The sequence below is a fragment of the Chiloscyllium punctatum genome, chromosome 15, assembly GCF_047496795.1.
Source record: "Chiloscyllium punctatum isolate Juve2018m chromosome 15, sChiPun1.3, whole genome shotgun sequence".
Classification (NCBI taxonomy): domain Eukaryota; kingdom Metazoa; phylum Chordata; class Chondrichthyes; order Orectolobiformes; family Hemiscylliidae; genus Chiloscyllium; species Chiloscyllium punctatum.
Genome location: NC_092753.1, coordinates 93,288,235 through 93,310,253, shown reverse-complemented (window position 1 = coordinate 93,310,253; position 22,019 = coordinate 93,288,235). Strand labels below are relative to the sequence as shown.

The following is a 22,019-nucleotide window of genomic DNA, read 5'->3' as shown; positions in this document are numbered from 1 at the left end:
GCACACCAAGATCTCTTTGTTCAGCAACACTCCCTAGGACCTTACCATTAAGTGTAGAAGTCCTGCTAAGATTTGCTTTCCTAAAATGCAGCCCCTCGCATTTATCTAAATTAAACTCCATCTGCCACTTCTCAGCCCATTAGAGGATCAGAAAATCATTTGGAACAGTCAGCTAAAAACAGTCCAAGAAATCATGTGACTTCAGCCAAATGATTTGACAAGGAATCCAATTCAAAAATTGCTTGTTGTTGATTTGAGATTTTATGATCTGCATAGGGACGCATCAGGTCTAGAAACTGGTTGATGAAGGTAAGGTCCAGATCAACAGATGCGCTGTTCAGCATGTTTTTAAATAAAAATGTCAAAGCCTTGAGTTCCCTAGAGTTTAGTGAGAAAAGGCAGAGAGTGAGTCTAGTGGCTTTGTCTTTCAGGGAGAGATAGTGACAGAGCAAATTCCATTTGATGAATGCACAGAAAATAACCAAAAGAAAATGCTTATGACCTCGTCAGTTTAGTAAGAAATTTTAAAGTGAAGAGAGCAATGAGTGTATGCAAAGGATAATGCTGGAAAGAAAGGGTTAATTTTTTTTATGATGAGATCTTTCCAAATTTGTCATAAAAAGCTCTTTACCTACTCTGTTGCATAAAAAAAAATGGTGTTCTTTAGTGAAAGGTATGGCCTTGTGAATATGTTCAGTGACTGATCACAATGTTAACCACATTTCAAAAAATAAAAGTTGTAGTCTATCAAACCAAGTATTACTTTGGGGGTTAATAAATCCATTTTTACCATCAGCAGAGATCACAGCGAGAGTAAATAACGTTTGAGAATGCAGGGAGACAAAGGACCCAAAGCCATGTCTCAATGCCAAAATTGTCAAAAGGTTAAAATCCGGAGACCTGTTACTGGTACCACCAGGGGAGTAATGTCAGCACAAGAGCTGCTGTCTCCTGCCAAATCGTTCAGTGGCAACTGAGAGGACAATATGTTTCAACAGTTTGCACATCCCATGTCTGAATTGAGAAAAACATAACTTCCCGTAACTCATTCCTTTTCATACTTATCAGGAACGGGTTTCATTTTCTAATGACAATGTTTGTACTGCTTGATTCTCTACATTCCCCCGGGTTCCTATTCCCTGGGTGACTGTACGAGAGACAGCTTACCAAACTTTGTTTCTTTTATATCTTGGCACCCTTGGTGTTTGAATCCTTATTGAATTGGCGTGGATCAACCTCTCCCATTCCTTATGGTATCCCTGGCAACTTCACTTCTTGGATAGCTTCTGAGTTGACTTACTGAGAGTGATGCTCTCTAGAGTCTGCCAATGTTTGGCTACTTTTCCTGCTGTTTTTTTTTTAACGTGTTCCTTCTACAAATTTTGAAGTGTTTTTAACACTCAGTAATCTGGAACAGCATCTGAGTAAAGCATGTTATGACAGTTGCAAAGTATATGGACAAAGTAAAATGAGAAGTTAGTTGACGACTCCTTCTTGCTTCTTTATCAGGATTCCTTTTTATTTTTGCATGTTGGAAATTATTGCCATTTAGGTATGTTCATGTGCAGTTGACATTTAGCTTGCAAGATGTAGATCATGAGCAGCTCCAAAAGCCCGGAAGTAGAATCATTAGGATTTTCCATGATTGACTTCAAGTGAAGTTTGGTCTGGGTCTACTGACTGGTTGGTATCCTCCTTTGTATGATATCCCTGTCCAGGCAGTTATTGCCAGCACAGTTCTCAATGCAGTGAAAAAGCAACACCCTACATTTGTCAGGAAGAGTGGGATTTGAGGTGCTTGTGCATGGAATCCTGAAAGCAGCAGGACTGGGCAATAGGATAGTTAAGAAGACATAAGGGATATTTGCCCTAATCAATCAAGGCATAGATTATAAGAGCAGGGGGATTCTGTTGGAGCTATACAAGACTTTGGTAAGGCCACAGCTGGGTGCAGAGTCGAGAATGTGGTGCTGGAAAAGCACAGCAGGTCAGGCAGCGTCGGAGGAGCAGGAGAATCGATGTTTTGAGCATAAGCCCTTCATCCTCAGTTTCTCCACAGCTGTGTGCTGTTCTGGTGACCACACTATAGGAAGGATGTGATTACACTAGAGTATGTGCAGAGGAGATTCACCAGGATGTTAGCAGTGTGGAGCACCTTAGCTGTGAGAGGAGGCTGGATGAACTTGGTTTATTCGCATTTTGGAGCTGACAAGGTTGAGGGTGTACCTAATTTAAGATTGGAGGTAAAAACAATGACTGCAGATGCTGGAAACTAGATTCTTGATTAGTGGTGCTGGAAGAGCACAGCAGTTCAGGCAGCATCCAAAGAGCAGCGTAATTGACATTGAAGGGTTTTTGCCCGAAACGTCTATTTCGCTGCTAATTTAAGATTGACTGACTGACTGACTGACTGACTGACTGACTGACATGGACAGGGTGGACAGAAAGCAGCTGTTTCCCTTAGTTGAAGGGTCAATAACGAGTCAGGACCTTTTTAAAAAAATGTTGAAAAGAAAGAGGTTTAGAGGGGACCTGAGGAAAGAAACCTTTTCACCCAGGTGTGGTGGGTGGCTAGAATACAATGTCTACTAGGGTAATTGAGGCACGAAATCTCGTAACCTTTAAAAAGAACTTGGATTTGGACTTGAAGTGACATAGCATTCAAGTCTAGTGCTGGAAAGTGGGGCTGGTCTAGATTTCATGTATTTTTGGGTGGTAGAGACTCGATAGGATGAAGGGCCTTTGTTGTCTGATTCCAAGAAGTTGGAATTTTAGAAACTTCCATTGTGAGAGGCGTTCTATTGATTGTACTTATGTTTTGCAAGCTCAGTGGCATTTGGTTCCATGCTTCCACTTTATTTGAATAACACTTTAGTTCCTCGTTCCTCTCCCTTTTATTGCTGGAATTTGCTTCCGTCACCTTTTGCAAGTAGAATATTCTGGATCCTGACCACTCTCCTCGGTTACCTTTCAGACCTCTTGCTGATGGTTTTTCAATCTACGACCTCTAATTATTGTCCTTTTGGACTAAGTATAGATTTTATTTCTCTCCTTAGAAACTTTTTCATTTTCATGAAAGATTAGGCGAACATTTAACCTTTCTGTTCCAACAAAAACACTCCTATCTTTTGACATCATCCAGTCTGTTAAACCTTCTCTCAACCTGTGTTAAAGTCATTTTTGCATTTGTTTTTCCTGAAGCGTGGTGCCCAAAATAATCCATAATTTGTCTGTCGGCCATTTTGTTTGGGGACATAACGTGAGGAGGGGCAATCCTTGCTCTCAGTAGTGATCCTCAGTTATGTCATGCTTTGTGAGTGAAAACCCCTACTCAATTAGAATTGCACAAAGACCTGACCCTGAAAGGATTAAACAGTGGCTGAGTGTAACTTATTATTCTGGTGAACTCTTCATCAGCAATACCATCTCTTGAGAAGAGACCATAAGATGAAGCTCTCACCAGCCTTGAGTGGACATAAAATCCAAAGGGACTTATTCTCACTATTTTGTCTAAAACTTATCCCTTAACCAACATCCCTGAAACACATGATCTGACTCTTATTGAATTACTGTTTACTGCATGCAAATAGTGTGTCATAGTTCTTAGAGCTGTGTTGTCACTGTGTAATGTAAATTAGGGATTGAGAGAGGTTCTATACAATGTAAGACCAATTAATTATACCAGGAACAGAAGATATCTTTCTAGTAAAGTAATCAACTGAAATACGGTGGGAATTGATTTTGTATCTTTAAACTGAATCTATCTCTGGTGATTTAAATTCCACTCCTCTTGTTTTGAATAATCGAACAGTTTGGCTGTTGTTGCTTTGCTAAACCTGCAGACTTCAGTATTTTCTTTCTCCTCCCTTAAAATGGTGCAGATACTAACTTTTACTCATCACATGCTGCTTACCTGCACATTTTTATCTTTTAACGTAATTCCTCGGATGGGTGCAGCTCTGACGACACTTAAGAAGCTTGGCACGATCCAGGACAAAGGAGCCCACTGATTTGGCATCACATCCACAAATATCAACTCCCTCCACCACTGATGCTCAGTAGCAGCACTGATTTCTACAAGATGCACTGTAGAAATTCACCAAAGATCCTTAGACAACATCTTCCAAATCAATGGCAAATTAATTTGGAAGGACTAAGACAGCAGATACATGGGAATACCACCTGCAAATTCCCCTCCAAGTGATTCATAAAATCATCAGATATAGGAACAGAAATTAGGCCATTCGGCCCATCGAGTCTGCTCCATCATTCAATCATGGCTGATAAGTTCCTTGACCTCATTCTCCCACTTTTTCCCCATAGCCCTTGATCCCCTTGACAATCAGGGACCTTTCTATCTCTGTCTTAAATGTACTCAATGACCTGGCCTCTACAGAGCTTTCTGTAGCAATGAATTCCATAGTTTCACCACTCTCTGGTTGAAGAAGTTTCTCCTTATCTCCTTTCTAAAAGGTCTTCCCTTCACTCTAAGGCTGTGCCCTTTGGTCTTAAGCCTTTCCTACCAATGGAAGCATCTCCCCGACATCTACTCTGTACAGGCCATTCAGTTTTCTATATGTTTCAATTAGATCCTCCCTCCTCTTTCTAAACTACATCGAGTATAAACCTAGAGTCCTCAAACATTCCTCATATGTTAAGCTTTTCCTTCCTGGGACCATTCTTGTGAGCATCCTCTGAACACACTCCAGTGCCAGTACATCCTTCTTGAGATATGGGGCCCAAACCTACACAATATTTCAAATATGGTCTGACTAGAGCTTTATAGAGCCTCAGACGTACACCCCTGTTTTTATAATTCAAGTCCTCTCAAGATAAATGCTATCATTGCATTTGCCTTCATAACTACTGACTCAACCTGCAAGTTTACCTTGAGAGAATCCTGGACTAGAACTCCCAAGTCTCTTTGTACTTCAGACTTCTGAATTTTCTTCCATTAATAAAATAGTCCATGCCTCTATTCTTCCTATCAAACTGCATGACCTCACACTTTCCTATGTTATACAACATCTGCCACTTCTTTGGCCACTCTCCTAACCTGTCTATATCCTTTCACAGCCTCCCCACCTCTTCAATGTTACCTGTCCCTCTATCTATCTTTATGTCATCTGCAAATGTATCCAGAATGCCCTCAGTTCCTTCATCTAGATTGTTAATGTATAAAGTGAAAAGTTGTGGTCCTAACACTGAGCCTTGCGAAACACCACTTTGTCACTGACTGCCACCCTGAGATAGGACCCTTTTATCCCCACTCTCTTCTTTCTGCCATGGGCGTCAGTACGTCATCTTATAGGCGTCATCTTACTCAGTAGCGTCCTGTGTGGCACCTTGTCAAAGGCCTTCTTGAAGTCCAGGTAGATAACATCCATTGGCTCTCCTTGGTCTTACCAGCTCGTTACTTCTTCAAAGAATTCTAGCAGATTTGTCGAGCATGACCTCCCTTTGATGAAACTATACTGTCTTTGCCCTATTTTACCATATGCTTCCAAGTATTCAGAAATCTCATCCTTCACAATGGATTAAATAAGCATTATTGTAAAACGCTGTCCTTTTTTCACTTGTCTGTCTCTGCTGAGATTCCAATAAATGCTACAAATATTCCTTCCATGTTAGACAGTCAGGTGATTTTTAATCAATATATGCTACATAATTGGATAATGCTGAAATGACCTTATTGGTTAGTCTTTGAAATGTGACTGGCACATTCTTCTTACCAAGTGGCATGACTTAACTGGTAAAGTCCATTTGGTGTCATGAAAACCTAAATATCCTTTGCTGTTTCAGAGAAAAGTACTGGCCAGTTTCTTCTGAGTAAGTCCAAAATAGAGATGTAAGTTGCTTGTCCTTGCTTCTCAATTTAGTCTTCCAAATGTGGAATAAAATATGAATCAAATTTTGTAACTGCATTGACTTTGTAATAGTCCACACATAATCATTGGGTACTATTTGGTACCATCTGATTTTGGCACCATTACAATGGTTGACTTCCATTCACTGCAACTCACTTCAATCATGTCATCCCCGACAATACTTTCAATCTCTTTTTGAACCACTGCAAAGTTTAGAGGGTTAAGCCTATAAGGATGTTACTTGATTGGAACAGCATTTCCTATATCTACATTAGATTAGTACATCCCAGTTTATTCCCACATATCTCTCCATCTGATTGCAATAACTGCTTTAGGTCACTGATTTTCCTCTGGAACGTAACTCAATAATTGTTGTGGTTCTGTTCGCTGAGCTGGGAATTTCTGGTGCAGACGTTTCGTCCCCTGTCGAGGTGACATCCTCAGTGCATGGGAGCCTCCTGTGAAGTGCTTCTGTGATCTTTCCTCCGGCATTTGTAGTGGTTTGAATCTGCCGCTTCCGATTGTCAGTTCCAGCTGTCCGCTGCAGTGGTCGGTATATTGGGTCCAGGTCGATATGCTTATTGATTGATTGAATCTGTGGCTGAGTGCCAAGCCTCTAGGAATTCCCTGGCTGTTCTCTATTTGGCTTGGCCTATAATAATAGTGTTGTCCCAGTCGAACTCATGTCCTCTGCGTGTGTGGATACTAAGGATAGCTGGAACTGACAACCAGAAGCGGCAGGTTCAAATCACTACAAATGCCGGAGGAAAGATCACAGAAGCGCTTCACAGGAGGCTTCCAAGCACTGAGGATGTCACCTAGACAGGGGACGAAATGTCTGCACCAGAAATTCCCAGCTCGGCGAACAGAACCACAACAAGCACCCGAGCTACAAATCTTTGCACAAACTTTGAGTAATTCAATAATTTTATACCAATTTTTGAGATCTTCCCTTGTTACCTAATTTAATTTGAAGAAGGTCCAGTTTAGAAACATCTGAACTTTGTTCCTCACTCTCTGTTGAAATTAGTAACACATCCTCCTCCGTGTCAAAATACCTTTTGAGCATATTCACATGACACATGCTGAGATTTGTTTCCATCCAGCATTCTTAATAAATAATTCACCTAACTCTCAATTTCTTTTTGATTTGACAAAGGCCTACTAAACCTCGCCTTTAAAGATTCACCTACCACTGGGAGCAACACTAACACTTTGTTACCAGTAGCAAAACTGCAAATTTTTTAACTCTTACCTGCTTCCTATTTCATCACATTCTGTACTACTTTTAAATGCTGCCTGACCAACTCACCTACTCTATTTAATCTCTCACTAAAATTTGATACATAGTGCAAATATGTAGTTTCTGAAGTCTGCCTCACCAATTTCTCCGTAACTAATTTCAGTGGTCATCTTACCTCGTTCCCAAAACCTAATTTAAATGGAGTGAATTTAGTTGATTCATAAGGTGCATCTCTAATTTTAAAAAAAACCTAAAAATAGAATTCTTTTATCCCAATCCTCTGGATTGTCTTGACTATAACCCCTTTACGTGGTCTTTGAAGTTTGATGTCACCATTCTGATGCTCCCTGTGATTCTGGATGGAGCATAGTGGATTTGAATTTTGTTTTTCCCTAAGCTATCCATAACCTCCTTGAATAACTTTGATGTAACATCTGATCCTTGACCAGATTTATGTGGGTAATCTGTATCTAGTAAAAAAAAGAGTAACTTTTCTGCAATCCATGTAGCCATGATACTGCAATGGCCTCTGGAACTCTAGTAGACACATCCATTATGGTCAACAAATACTGATTCCCACTCTTTGCGTATTACCCCTCCCCAAAACAATCAATTAAGTCTCTTGTAAAAGGTTCCTCAAACGTGGGAATAGGTATTAAAGGAGCTAGTTTTATCACGCCTGAGGTTTTCTGATTACCTGACATAAATGATGTGTCTGGCAAAATGTAACCATATCTTTATGCAGCCCAAATAAAAAACAACATATTTTTGTATTCTGACTTGAGTTTTCCTTACTCTCAAATGACCTGCTCCTGGTAACTTATTGCTACCTGCAATACCTCCTTTCTGTAACTCACCGGTAATACAGCTTGTTGAACATCTGTGTATTTCTCATCTACCTGAATATGTAATAGTCTCCATTTCCTCATTAAGACTTTATTTTTTTAGATAGTAACATTCTGGGACGCATTCTTCTTCTGTGTCCGCTTTTTGATACAACTGCTTTAGTTTTTCAACTTTCTGTTGTAATTCACCTAGCTTCTCAGAACTAAAAACATTCATTTTTGTCTTCCACCTATTGTTGTTTCTCTCCCCACCCATTTGATTGAATGTAATTTCTGATAATTGAATTTCAAATTCCTTTTCTTTGCCTCCTGATTTCTCCTCCTGTTTCAACCTGTGGCTTTGTCACCTTGTTATGACGCAGTCAGGAAAATTCCCAAGATATACTTTCCGTAGCACTTCAGCTGTCTGATTTTCCACTGGCTTTTCAACCGCTGTAGGCACCACTCCCACCTTTGATACCAAGGAGAAACTATTTCCAGAACTGAGAATTTCTCCATACACTTACCACCAATTCAACACTTTATACTAGACACTCCAACCTCACTTTATATCACAGAACACCATTTTTCTCACCATGAATTCCACATGCTACCACCTTTTTCTGGAAATATTCCTTTTTAAAAATTAATCTCCTCATCTGTCACCATCAAAGATTTAAAATTTTATTTTCTTCCCCCGCTCCTGGCATGCATGAGTAAGCAAAAACAGAAGTTGCTGGAAAAGCTCAGCAGGTCTGCTAGCACCAAGGAGAGAAATCGGAATTAACGTTTCGGATCCAGTGGCCCTCAAAACTGGTACATTCTTGAAAGAAATCTAGCACTTTCTTCTCGACCAACCCCTGACCAGGCTGTATGTTGTTTTGCAGATTTTTTTTAGCTTCGACTGTGCTTTCCTTTACCACTTCAACAAAATTCACTGGCTTTCACTGTTTTCCCAAACCTGTCTTCCCAGTGCTTTTCCTAAACCATCATCACTGCGACTTCATGTGGTCTACTTTATTTCAGTGAAAACACCTGAGCTTTTTTACTTTTCTTTTCCTCTCATGGGTTTCCTTTTCACCCTGTGGTAAACTATCTTTATTATCTTCAGTGAGATCTCCTTTTCCCTTAACACGTGCGGATTTTTCTTTTCCCCAATTTCTATTCCTCTCGGATTGAAATTGATGTGGGAAGCCAAAATTGGATTTATGAACCAACTGATCATCTGTCATTTCTGCTGCTAATCTTGGTACCTCCTCTGCTCCGACACATGAGATCCCACTATCTCAAGAAGTGAATTTTTGAACTCCCCAAAAATAACCTTCTCTCCACGAGTGTCGTATATTTGATCTATTTTCAATGCCCTCACCCACCTATCAAAGTTACTTTGTTTGATCCTTTCAGACTCAATGTATGCTTGATCAGGTTACCTCCTTAGATTCCTGAAATGTATGTAGGCTCCTGGCACCAGCTCATATGCACTTAAGATGGCATTTTTCACCACCTCACACTCCCCAGATACCTCCTCTGATTGGGATACAAATACCTCACTCGCCTTACCTATCAACTTTGTTTGAATGAAAATAACCCACATGGCCATTTCACTTGTTTAGTAACTTGCTCAAATGAAATGACCAAGACTTCTATGTTCTTCTCTTCAAACTGGAGCAATGCTTGGACATGTTTAGACAGATTCCTACCAGGCCTTTGTCTATGATGGAATTGTTCTCCATCACTGCCCTCATCACTATTCCTACCTTTCATCCCTACCTGTACTTTTTAAGCTGGCTTTCGTTTTCAGTTGTGACTTCCAAGTTCAAAATCTCTCGCGCTCTCCCTTTCTACAGCTAGAGCTATTTTTTTTCTTTTGCATATAATTAATCTGCAATTCAACTTTAGTCATTTCCAAATATTCCAGTTGCATGTCTGGTAAATGCACAGCTATCACTGCAATCGCTTCCCTTTCCTCACAGACAAAGGTAACTCCAACTTCAGCTTGTCCATAGCACGGTGACTCAGTGATTAACACTGCTGCCTAACAGCGCCAGAGACTCAGGTTCAGTTCCAGCCTCTGGCGACTGTTCTCATGTTTGCATGTTCTCCCTGTGTCTGCATGGGTTTCCTCCAGGTGCTCCAGTTTCCTCCCACAGTCCAGACATTTGGTGGATTGGCCATGCTAAATTGCCCCGTAGCATCCAGGAATGTGCAGGTTAGGTGGATTAGCCATTGGAAATGTCAGGTTACGGATTAGGGTGGGGATGATGAAACTGGGTTGGATGCTCATTGGAAGGTTGGTATGGACTTCTTGGGCCAAATGGCCTGTTTCTACATTGTAAGGATTCTGTGATCAATTTACAAGCTTAGTCTTATTCATCTTCTGGAAACTACTCCAAGTGACTTCTTCCAAACCCAGGAAACTCATAACCTCCGAAAGTGCCATTATGACACAAGGCATACCGAATGTAACACCTACAAAGAGAAATCAACATTCACCTCTCAGTCTTTGGGTCCAATAACCCTGAACCCAAACTGAAATTAGAGATTTTGTCCCTGAGAGGAGTCCCCAGTTTGTTATGGGCCAGACCAAACCCCCTCAAATTATAGCTGAAAAATGTGTTGCTGGAAAAGCTTAGTAGGTCAGGCAGCATCCAAGGAGCAGGGGAATCGATGTTTCGGGCATAAGCCCTTCTGCTTCTGCTCCTTGGATGCTGCCTGACCTGCTGCGCTTTTCCAGCAACACATTTTTCAGCTCTGATCTCCAGCATCTGCAGTCCTCACTTTCCCCTCAGAATATAACAAGGAGATCAAGGCAAGGCAAGAAGTTGGTTTGAAGTGTGTATACTTCAATGCCAGGAGCATCCGGAATAAGGAGGGTAAACCTGCAGCATGGGTTGGTACCTGGGACTTCGATGTTGTGGCCATTTTGGAGACATGGTTAGAGCAGGGACAGGAATGGTTGTTGCAGGTTCCAGATTTAGATGTTTCAGTAAGAACAGAGAAGATGGTAAAAGAGGGGGAGGTGTGGCATTGTTGGTCAAGGATAGTATTACAGTTGCAGAAAAAATGTTTGGGGACTCGTCAACTGAGGTAGTATGGGCTGAAGTTAGAAACAGGAAAGGAGAAGTCACCCTGTTGGGAGTTTTCTATAGGCTTCTGAATAGGTGTATACCACTGGGCAAGAGTTACAGCTGGGGGAAAGGCAATTATGATGCGATTAGGCAAGATTTAGGAAGCATAGGATGGAGAAGGAAACTGCAGGGGATAGGCACATTAGAAATGTGGAGCTTATTCAAGGAAAAGCTACTGTGTGTCCTAGATAAGTATGTACTTGTCAGGCAGGGAGGAAGCTATAGAGCGCGGGAGCCGTGGTTTACAAAGGAAGTGGAATCTCTGGTCAAGAGGAAGAAGAAGGCTTATGTTAGGATGAGATGTGAAGACTCAGTTAGGGCACTTGAGGGTTACAAGGTAGCCAGGGAAGACCTAAAGAGAGAGCTCAGAAGAGCCAGGAGGAGACATGAGAAGTTGTTGGCGGATAGGATCAAGGTAAACCCTAAGGCTTTCTATAGGTATTTAAGGAATAAAAGAATGACGAGAGTAAGATTAGGGCCAATCAAGGATAGTAGTGGGAAGTTGTGTGTGGAGTCAGAGGAGATAGGGGAAGCACTAAATGAATACTTTTCAACAGTATTCACTCTAGAAAATGACAATGTTGTCAAGGAGATTACTAAGATACAGGCTACTAGACTAGGTGGGATTGAGGTTCACAAGGAAGAGGTATTAGAAATCCTACAGATTGTGAAAATAGATAAGTCCCCTGGGCCAGATGGGATTTATCCTAGGATCCTCTGGGAAGCCAGGGAGGAGATTGCCGAGCCAATGGCATTGATCTTTAAATCGTTATTGTTGACAGGAATAGTGCCAGAAGACTGGAGGATAGCAAATGTGGTTCCCCTGTTCAAGAAGGGGAGTAGAGACAATCCTGGTAATTATAGACCAGTGAGCCTGACTTCAGTGTTGGAAAAGTGTTGGTAAAATGTTGGAAAAGGTTATATGAGATAGGGTTTCTAATCATCTAGAAAAGAATAATTTGATTAGGGACAGTCAGCATGGTTTTATGAAGGGTAGATCGTGCCTAACAAATGTTATTGAGTTTTTTGACAAAGTGACCAAACCAGTTGATGTGGTGTATATGGATTTCAGCAAGGCGTTCGATAAGGTTCCCCACAGTAGGCTATTGTACAAAATGCAGAGGAGTGGGATTGTGGGAGATATAGCAGTTTGGATCAGTAATTGGTTTGCTGAAAGAAGACAGAGGGTGGTGGTTGATGGGAAATGTTCATCCTGGAGTCCAGTTACCAGTGGTGTACTGCAAGAGTCAGTGTTGGGTCCACTGCTGTTCGTCATTTTTATAAACGACCTGGATGAGGGCGAAGAAGGGTGGGTTAGTAAACTTACAGACGACACTAAGGTCGGTGGAGTTGTGGATAGTGACGAAGGATGTAGTAGGTTACAGAGAGACCTAGATAAGCTGCAGAGCTGGGCTGAGAGGTGGTAAATGGAGCTTAATGCGGACAAGTGTGAGGTGATTCACTTTGGTCGGAGTAACCGGAATGCAAAGTACTGGGCCAATGGTAAGATTCTTGGTAGTGTAGATGAGCAGAGAGATCTCGGTGTCCAGGTACACAGATCCTTGAAAGTTGTCACCCAGGTTGACAGGATTGTTAAGAAGGCATACAATGTTTTAGTTTTTATTAATTGAAGGATCGAGTTCCGGAACCATGAGGTTATGCTGCAGCTGTACAAAACTCTGGTGCAGCCGCGCTTGGAATATTGTGTACAGTTCTGGTCACTGCATTGTAAGAAGGATGTGGAAGCTTTGGAAAGGGTGCAGAGGAGATTTACTAGGATGTTGCCTGGTATGGAGGGAAGGTCTTACGAGGAAAGGCTGAGGGACTTGAGGTTGTTTTTGTTAGAGAGAGGAAGGTTGAGAGGTGACTTAATAGAGACGTATAAGATAATCAGAGGGTTAGATAGGTTGGACAGGGAGAGCCTTTTTCCAAGAATGGTGACAGCGAGCACGAGGGGACATAGCTTTAAATTGAGGGGTGATAGATATAGGACAGATGTCAGAGGTAGTTTCTTTACTCAGAGAGTAGTCAGGGTATGGAATGCTTTGCCTGCAACGGTAGTAGATTCGCCAACTTTAAGTACATTTAAAGTTGTCATTGGACAAGCATATGGACGTACATGGAATAGTGTAGGTTAGATGGTCTTCATGTTGGTAGACAGGTCGGCACAACATCGAGGGCTGAAGGACCTGTACTGTGCTGTAATGTTCTATGTTCTATCATACACTTGCTTTTAAATAAAAAGCGTTAGAGTCTGAGGCATCGCTTCCAGAGGCGTTTTGATTGGTCAGTTTAAGACCTTTTAAATAAAATACACTTTCATCTGACACTACAGTTAAAATACAGACAATAGTTTATAAAAATTGGCTTAAATGAAACTCTGTCAAAATACTTAATTAACTTGTTGAATGCAGGAGCATCCTATAAGCTCTCACCAAATTTAAAATGGAAGGAACACTCAAACATGATTGTGTCAGCAGAGAGAGCTGTGCCTTCCTCCAAAATCCCAGTTTCACTGGAGACTGGATAATAAAACCTGGAGACCCTGGGTGTGTGTGAGCCTGGCTCTCTCTCAATCATGCTTCTTTTGTTCCCTATTTTTTAAAAAAATCCTAAGCTAGCTACCCTGCTGTGCAGAGAGCAGACAGCTCTTTGCCTGGTTTACAGCATTTGCTTTCAAGGAAACAGAACAAATCTCTTCAAGGCACATCTTGTCACAATGTAGATTTAGAGCAAAATAAACAGAACCTCAAGCTACCTGAAGCTAAAACTGGAATAAGCAGGAGTAAAGAAGTTTTGCAATGTGCCGATATTTTGAAATTGAAATGTAAGCAAAACCCGCAAGACATTTCACACTAGATTCAGGCATCTGTAGACTGCATAATGAAATGTGCAGAAGGCAGGGGCATGAACAAGAGTGTAGAAGGTGGACGTATGCCAAAGAGTGTCGTCCTGTTTTCCCCCCCCCCTCAGTCAAAGCAAAATGCTTAGAGACACAGAATAGTTTGACCTCCTTCATCTTTTATTCCAGGCCCTGGAGGAAGAGAGAATGATTGCCCATGTGCACAAAGACATGAGTTCTTCGTCTTTTCTCGAACAGCAGTTTCTTAGTGAATTATATATTCGCTTACAGGGAGGAGCATCCAGATAAAGCAACATACGTATTCATTGGGTGACCATTACAATCAGCGAGTGTCGATAGTAAAGATTGATCCATCTGCTGTTACACAATGAATGTTCTTAACCTTGTTAACTGGCTTCACATAATAAGTTCTTTTCACCTTGTTAACTGACTTTACATACTGAGTGCTTCTTGTTAAATGGCTGTATATAATGAATGCCTTTTCCCCTCATTAACTCACTACCCTTACCTCCAGCACCTCATTGTTTACTGCAAGTTCTTATCTGATCTGAGTCATGCTTAGCTGAACTTTTTTCTTTCACGAAACTCAAAATGTAACTCTTTCCCTACCTGCTCATATCCTATTCACATTCTCAGGAGTGCTGTGGTGCTCTGAGTTCATGTATAGAATAGAAGTGGAGGTGCTGATGTTGGACTGGGGTGGACAAAGTCAGATGTAACACATCACCAGGTAATAATACGACAGGTTTGTTTGAAATCACAAGCTTTTGGAGCATTGCTCCTTCATCTGACTTCACCTGACTTCATCTGGGGGTCATGTGACTTCTGAACATGTAGAATAGGTAAATGCTGCTGTGCAAGGTCACACTCTGGTCCCTGTCTCATGGATGTAGTTGGATACACAGCAAGATGTTGATGTTAACTTTTCCTTTCGCTGCAGGATGGTCACAGGGGTTAACTATCCTCCCAACCCAAAACCGTAAAGAGGCAGGAGATGGAGACAACGTGATGTTGGAGTGCAGGTTTGAGCTAGACAAAGCAGACATCGGCCCACTGGATATCGAGTGGTCAAAAACACCCAATGATCCAGCGGATTCACCAATCATTGTGAGTATTGAGCCTGAGATTTAACCTATATAGAGGCATAAATGTTAAAGGTGAGGTGCAGTGATTGGTTAATTACTTAGACCAGTGCACAATCTGTCAACAGATCCAGAAACCCTGAGTTCAGCTCATTTTGAGAGAAAGAATGTCAGAATTGCCCCCGTCTGACTGCGCATGCTTGTTTCTTGCTCTCTCTCCTTGCTTCTGTCCTCTTTGTCATGCTACTTTTGCGTGGCACACTCACTTTCTGAGCACATGCTCTCTCTCTCTCTCTCTCTCTCTCTCTCTCTCTCTCTCTCTCTGTCTCTCACTCACTCACTCACTCACATTAAAACACTAGATTCTGAAAGGACCTGACACAGCTGAAGCTGTTTCCCCAGAACATTAGATCAGAGTCTCCAAGTCAAGGTCTGAGCAGTGATGAACTGAGATGTGGAGGACTTCCTTCATTCTGGGAGGTCTGTGAATTATTCTGGAATTTTATATCCCAGAAAGCAATGGATACTGTCATTGAGTATATTCAAGACCAATATTGACAGATTCTGGAGGGAATTGAGGCAGATGGGGATTGTGTGGGAGAACAAAATTGATAGAGAATATTAAGCAAGTCTTAATGATTGGTTTAGCAAGCTTCAAGCGGCAAATGTTCTACTCTTCCTGTTTTTCATCAGCTTAACACCACAATCCCTGTATGCTCTCTGGTCATCTATTACCTTTAGCTAATAAAGCCCTTACCTAATGCTGAAAAGTACCCAGTGTGCCTTCTGGAGGTAAAATGATGGCACTGTATTTCTGCTCAGACACTATTCTACCAGTGTTAGTGAACTTACTCTCTGTCTACCTGACCAAACTGGGCTGCTTACTCATCAAACTGCTTCCTAATCAACAGGTTATTGACTATTCAGGGGACAGGACCTATGAGACCCGTCTTGAAGATATGAAAGGTCGTGTGCACTTCAGTTCACCAGATCCCAAAAATGGCGACGCTTCCATCAACATCACTAGGTTGAGACTCAGTGATTCCGGAAGATACCATTGCAAAGTGAAGAAGTCTCCTGGTTCAAAGACCATATCAATCACGCTGGATGTTTTGAGTAAGGAAGCTGTCTTTGGCTGGAAATGGATTTTTAAGAACCAGGAGCAGGAGTAGGCCATTCAGCCCTTCGAGCCTGCTCCACAAGTCAATTTCATTGTGGCTGATCTCAACCTCACTTTTCTGCCCCCTCTCCATAACTCTTTAACCCATTGCCAGTTAAAAATCTGCCTACCTCCTCCTCAAATCTACCCAATGTCCATTGGCCACCACACTCTGGGGAGTGAATTCCACAGATTCACTCTCTTTTGAGAGAATTAATTCCTCCTCATCTCTGTTTTAAATCTGCCACCCTTATTCCTAAAGCTGTAACCTCTCGTTCTAGATTAAGCCACAAGAGGAAATGACCCTCCACATCTATTTTGTCAGTCCCTTTTAACATGTTATATACCTCAATTATATCTCCTGTTGTTGTTCTTCTGAATTCCAGAGAGTTCAATCTCTCTTCATATGACAAACCCCTCACCTCTGGAATCAATCTAGTGAACCTCCTCTGAATATCCTCCAGTGCAACTATATACCTTCTCAAGAAAGGGGACAAAAATTACGCGCAATACTCCAGGTGTGGTGTCACTAATGCCTTGCACAGTTACATCAACACTTCCCCACTTTTATATTATGTTCCTTTTGCAATAAATGCCAAATTTCCATTTGCCTTCTTTATTACCTGTTGTACCTGTAGATTCATGCAACAGGGCACACAGATCTCTCTGCACCTTAGAACTCTGATGTTTCTCTCTATTTTACATAATAAGTTGTGGATAACCCAGCTATCCCCTCCACCTCCACTCCAATCTATCACCATCGCCCCTCCCAGCTACCTTCACTGCAGCCCCCTCCCCACACACCCCCACTCCATTTATCTCTTGGCTCCCTTGCCCCCTGCTCCCCAACATTCCTGATGAAGAGCTTATGCTCAAAATGTTGACTGGCCTGCTTCTCGGATGCTGCCTGACCTGCTGTGCTTTTCCAGCACCACACTTTTTGACTCATACCTATCTATGTTAAAGTTCCATCTGCCAAATTTTGGCCCTTTCACCAAAACTAATCCGCTCCACTTGTAAATTTTTAATTTCTTCATTGCAACCTACTTAACCATCTGTTTTGGGATCATTGGCAAATTTGGCAATAATGCTTCTATTCCTGCATCTGAGTAATTAATTTAGGTTTTAATTAGTTCAGGCTCTGAGGACCAAAGCTTGTGGCACGCCATTAGTTATGTTTTGCCAAGCAGAAAAAGTCTCATTTATCCGAACCCCCTACTTCCTGTTGGTTAGCCAGCCCCTATCCAAGTTAAGTTTACCCAAAACCCCATGTGATCTTGTGTATAACTATTTTGTTTATATACTTTATCAAATGAACAAATTCCCATTATCCACTTTGCTAGTTACATCTTTGAAAAAACAATAAGTCAAACACTATTTATCCTTCACCAAAACCATAATGACTCTGATAGAACTGTGTTTTGACTTTCAAAATGTTCTGTTAATGTTTTCTTAATAATAGAACAAAGGAAGAACAAAGAAAATTTACAGCCCAGGAATAGGCCCTTCAGCCCTTCAAGCCTGAGCCGATCCAAATGTACTGTCTAAACCTGTCGGTCAATTCCTAAGCATCTGTATCCCTCTGCTCCCCACCTACTCATGCATCTGTCCAGATGCATCTTAAATGAATCTACCGTGCCTGCCTCGACCACCTCTGCTAGCAACACGTTCCAGATGCCCACCACCCTCTGTGTGAAGTACTTGCTGCGTGTATCCCCTTAAACTTTCCACCTCTCACCTTGAAACCGTGACCTCTTGTTATTGAATCCTTCACCCTGGGAAAAAGCTTGTCTCTATAGATTCTAACAATTTCCCAAAAATGCATTAAACTAACTGTTTTCCAGTTTCCTATTATCTGTCCAATTCCTTTTTGAATAGAATATCGAATCTCTATAGTGTGGAAACAGGTTTTTTGGTCCAACAATTCCATACTGACTCTCCAAAGAGTATCCCACCCAGATCCATTCCTCTGACTAATGCACCTGACCGACACATCATTGAACACTATGGGATAATTTAGTATGGCCGACTCACCTAGCCTGCACATCTTTGACTGTGGGAGGAAACTGGAGCACCCAGAGGAAACCCGCACAGACACAGGGAGGACGTGCAAATTCCACACAGTCACTTGAGGTTGGAATCAAATCTGGCTCCCTGGCGCTGTGAGGCAACAATGCTAACTACTGAGCCACGTGCCACCCCCATAATAATAGCATTTTTCCTATCCACCAGAACATTTCAGATTTGAAGGAACTTTGGAATAGTATAACAAATTTATTAATTATCTCTGGTGCTACTTCCTTTAAGACCCTCAAATCTAGGCCTTCAGACCCTGAGGATTTACCTGCTTTCAGACTCAGTGGTTTGCTTAGTACTTTTCCTCTAGTAATGATTGTTTTAAGCCCCTAATTTTCTGTAACCTTTGCGATAGCTCTTACCATTGGAATGGTACTACTGTCCTCCACCATGGAAACTGAGGCAAAATATTCTTTACCATTTCTGTTTCCCGACTATTAACCCCTCCCAATCCCCTCTTCTGGGGACCATCATTCACTTTAGCTATTTGCTTCCCTTTTACAAACTTTTATAAGTTTTGACTATACTCTTTTTCATAATTTACAGTTGCTCTTGTTATTAGTTTTTTGAAGCATCCCTTAGTTGATCTTTAAAAGTATCCAGTCTTCCATCCTGCTATTAGCAATGATTTGCCTTGGTTTTTTATGTTATGTTATGTTATGTTTTCTTTATATCCATTACTTAGTCCTGGATGTTTCCCATCCCTCTTGCAATGTTTCTTCCTTTCTGGATTATATTTTAGTGAGAAGGAATTGAATACCTCTTTAAACATCTGCCATTGCTCTAAATAGTTCTACCTTTTAAAATCTTCCTGTATAATCCAGTTGATTAGATTGGATTCCCCTACAGTGTGGAAACAGGCCTTTCGGCCCAACCAGTCCACATCGATCCTCCGAAGACTAACTCACCCAGACCCATTTCCCTCTGACTAATGAATCTAACACTCTGGGAAATTTAGGATGGCCAGTTCACCTGACCTGCGCATCTTTGGATTGTGGGAGGAAACCAGAGCACCCGGAGAATGTGCAAACTCCATGCAGACAGTCGCCCCAATGCTGGAATCGAACCTGGGTCCCTGGCGCTATGAAATAGCAGTGCTAAAAACTGAGCCAACAGGCTGCCCCAATTTAGCCCCACTTGGGCTAAGTCTGCCCTTATGCCTACATGATTACCTTTGTTTACCTCCAGAATGTTAGTGTGGGACTCTACTTTCTCAACCTCAAACTGATTTGTAATCCTAGCATGCTATGATCACTCTTCCCTAGAGGATCCTTTATTATGAGATTATTCATTAATTCCACCTCATACATAATATCAAATCCAGAACAGCCTGCTCCCTGGTTTTCTCTTCAATATTATTGCTCCAAGTAATCTAACACATTGAATGTATTGTCCCTCAAGGCTATCCCTTGCCACTTCAATTAATCCAATCTGTTTGCATACCGAAATCCCATGAATACCTTTCTTCCAATCCCCCAGTATATCCTGGTCTATGCTGGACTGTTATTCGGCTTTGTTCATTGGTTTGTTTTTAATCAACCTGTTTCAGAGATGTTATGACACACTTTTGGAGCAGGTAGAATTTGAACCCAGGCCTCCAGTTAGGGACACTACTACAGCACCATAAAAGCCCTCATGATTTGGTCACAGATCTTTATCCCAATGATTGATTGGAAAATGTTTATTGGCTCCTCACCTTAAAGGTTGGGATTCCGCACCTCAGGATACAGCTGAGGTTGGGAAGTCAGGACAATGGACCTACAAAAGAAAAAATGTAGCAAGGAGGTGAAAGCATCTTGGTAAGAGTCAAAAGATTTTGGTGGAGGAGTAGGCTGTGTGTAAACTGGGAATGTTGCAAATGGAGGAAAGTGAGGCTACAGAGGATTGGGAGGGATTGGAGGAGACTGGAAAAAGCTGGATGCTTCCTTCATGGAACGCCAGTAAAGAATGGTCCCGCTCCTGGGCACAAACAGGAAGTGCTTAAAGGCACTCACTTTATATAATCAACAGGTTCCACCTCCTTTTCGTGACTGACTTTTCCAAACCTCAAGACCAATATACCTGCTGAGAAAATGGCAACAGATTTCTAATTGGGCTCTCACTATCACCTGGTATATTTAAAACAAAAATCATAGTGGAATGTCCAGATACCTCAATATTCATCCACATAAAAATGGCAACCTGTGTGTTGTTATGGACCAGGCCAGACCCCCTCAAAACATTTCACGTTACTAGGCTGGGCACTAACTTTGCTCGTTGTTTTAAGCAGGTGTAACGGTGGATATTCCAGGAGTGATGTACATGGTCCCACCACTTCGTTTTAAACAAAACAGAATTTATTTTCAATATTACTGAATGAAACACAAACAAAAGAGAACATAATATAGAGTAACTTAACTGTTTTAAAAAACCCAATCAACTCTATCGCACCTTAATGATACCATTCCAAATACTTGCAACATTCCCATAAACACCCGTTTGGCAAAGAGGTAAAATCAGACGCAGCTTCTTACAGGAGAGATGTCCGAGAGAGGGAGAGGATCAGCATGGAAGTGTTTCTTTGATCAGCAAATCTGAAAAGCCAGACTGCTAAAATCAAAACAAACCAGAGAAAAGCTGAGCTGGGAGAACTGGCCACTCCCCTTTCATTGTATAAAGATTTTTATTAAATTTGAAAGCAGTATCCGTTAGGTATAATCAAATTGGCCATAAAATCCATCCACACCCGACACATCAGAACTTCTCTATTTACAAAACCTTAAAGAAAAACCAAAGACAGAATAACCATGTCAAATGATTGTCACAGTGTCTTCCAATCTGGCTGAGGATGGGAGGATGGTGATGGTGGAGATTTATATTAAATGTCTCACTGTTCAGCTAAACAATCCACCTCTTCCACAGTCCCCAAATTGCAAATACCACTCCGTATAATGCTCGCTCACGCTGTCTCTCATGTTTGCTCTCTCACGTGTTTTTTTTTCTCCCTCTCTCTCTCTAGCACACAATCTCAAACACCTATCCTACCTCCTGTTGACTCTTTTCACTGCCTGAGTTCCCCTACACGGTTGCCACCTTCTCTATGAAATGTATCTAAAATAACTTGTCAATTCATCTTCCTCTTTTTACAAATGAGTGTGAGATATTGGGATCCCTTTAAAAACTGAATTTTCCTAGTGTTTACTGTACAGCTTCAGATCTCATTGCAGCTGTAATTAACCTTCCAAAGTTCGAGCATGGGAACAATTATGAGAATTATGGATGGCCTGATATGAATTGAACTAATGTCAACATTTTGTTAACAAGACCAGTATGCTTTGTTTATCTAATTAATGAAGGTATCAAATCAAAACTGCTGCTTCTCAACAAACTATCAGAAAATTACTTACAAATTGTTGAATTGCCAATTGAGGTAACTGTGATCACTCACTTTCTAACATCAACATGAGGAACCTGTTGCTGGAGGTGGTGATTTCTAACTCAGGTTGGATTTCAGTTTATCCCTGCCCTTCAGAACCTTGAATTCCTTTGTGCTTCATGTTTGTGCTGTAGTGAGACCAAGCAATACAAAATGTTACGTGGATGGAACTCATGAGGTTGGAAAAGATGCAATGTTGAAATGTTCAAGTGAAGGAACACCCCCTATCAAATACACCTGGACCAGACAGAGCCCATCAAATCTGATGCCTCCTTCTGCAGTTGCAGGTCTGTACGTTTTATACTGAGCTCTTTGGGATTATGTAGAGTATTTGTGAAGGCTGTGGAGGGCATGATGACATG

General features: G+C 41.5%; 1 protein-coding gene across 2 annotated transcripts in view; it reads left to right on the top strand.

Moving 5' to 3' along the window:
* cxadr (CXADR Ig-like cell adhesion molecule) overlaps positions 1-22,019 on the top strand; it is a 99,924-nt gene that overhangs the window by 50,264 nt on the left and 27,641 nt on the right. For both annotated transcript variants that reach the window (XM_072585753.1, XM_072585752.1), the window contains exons 2-4: positions 14,866-15,032; positions 15,919-16,123; positions 21,792-21,944. In XM_072585753.1, the coding sequence (XP_072441854.1) occupies positions 14,866-15,032; positions 15,919-16,123; positions 21,792-21,944 (525 nt within the window). The remainder of the gene's footprint in view (positions 1-14,865; positions 15,033-15,918; positions 16,124-21,791; positions 21,945-22,019) is intronic.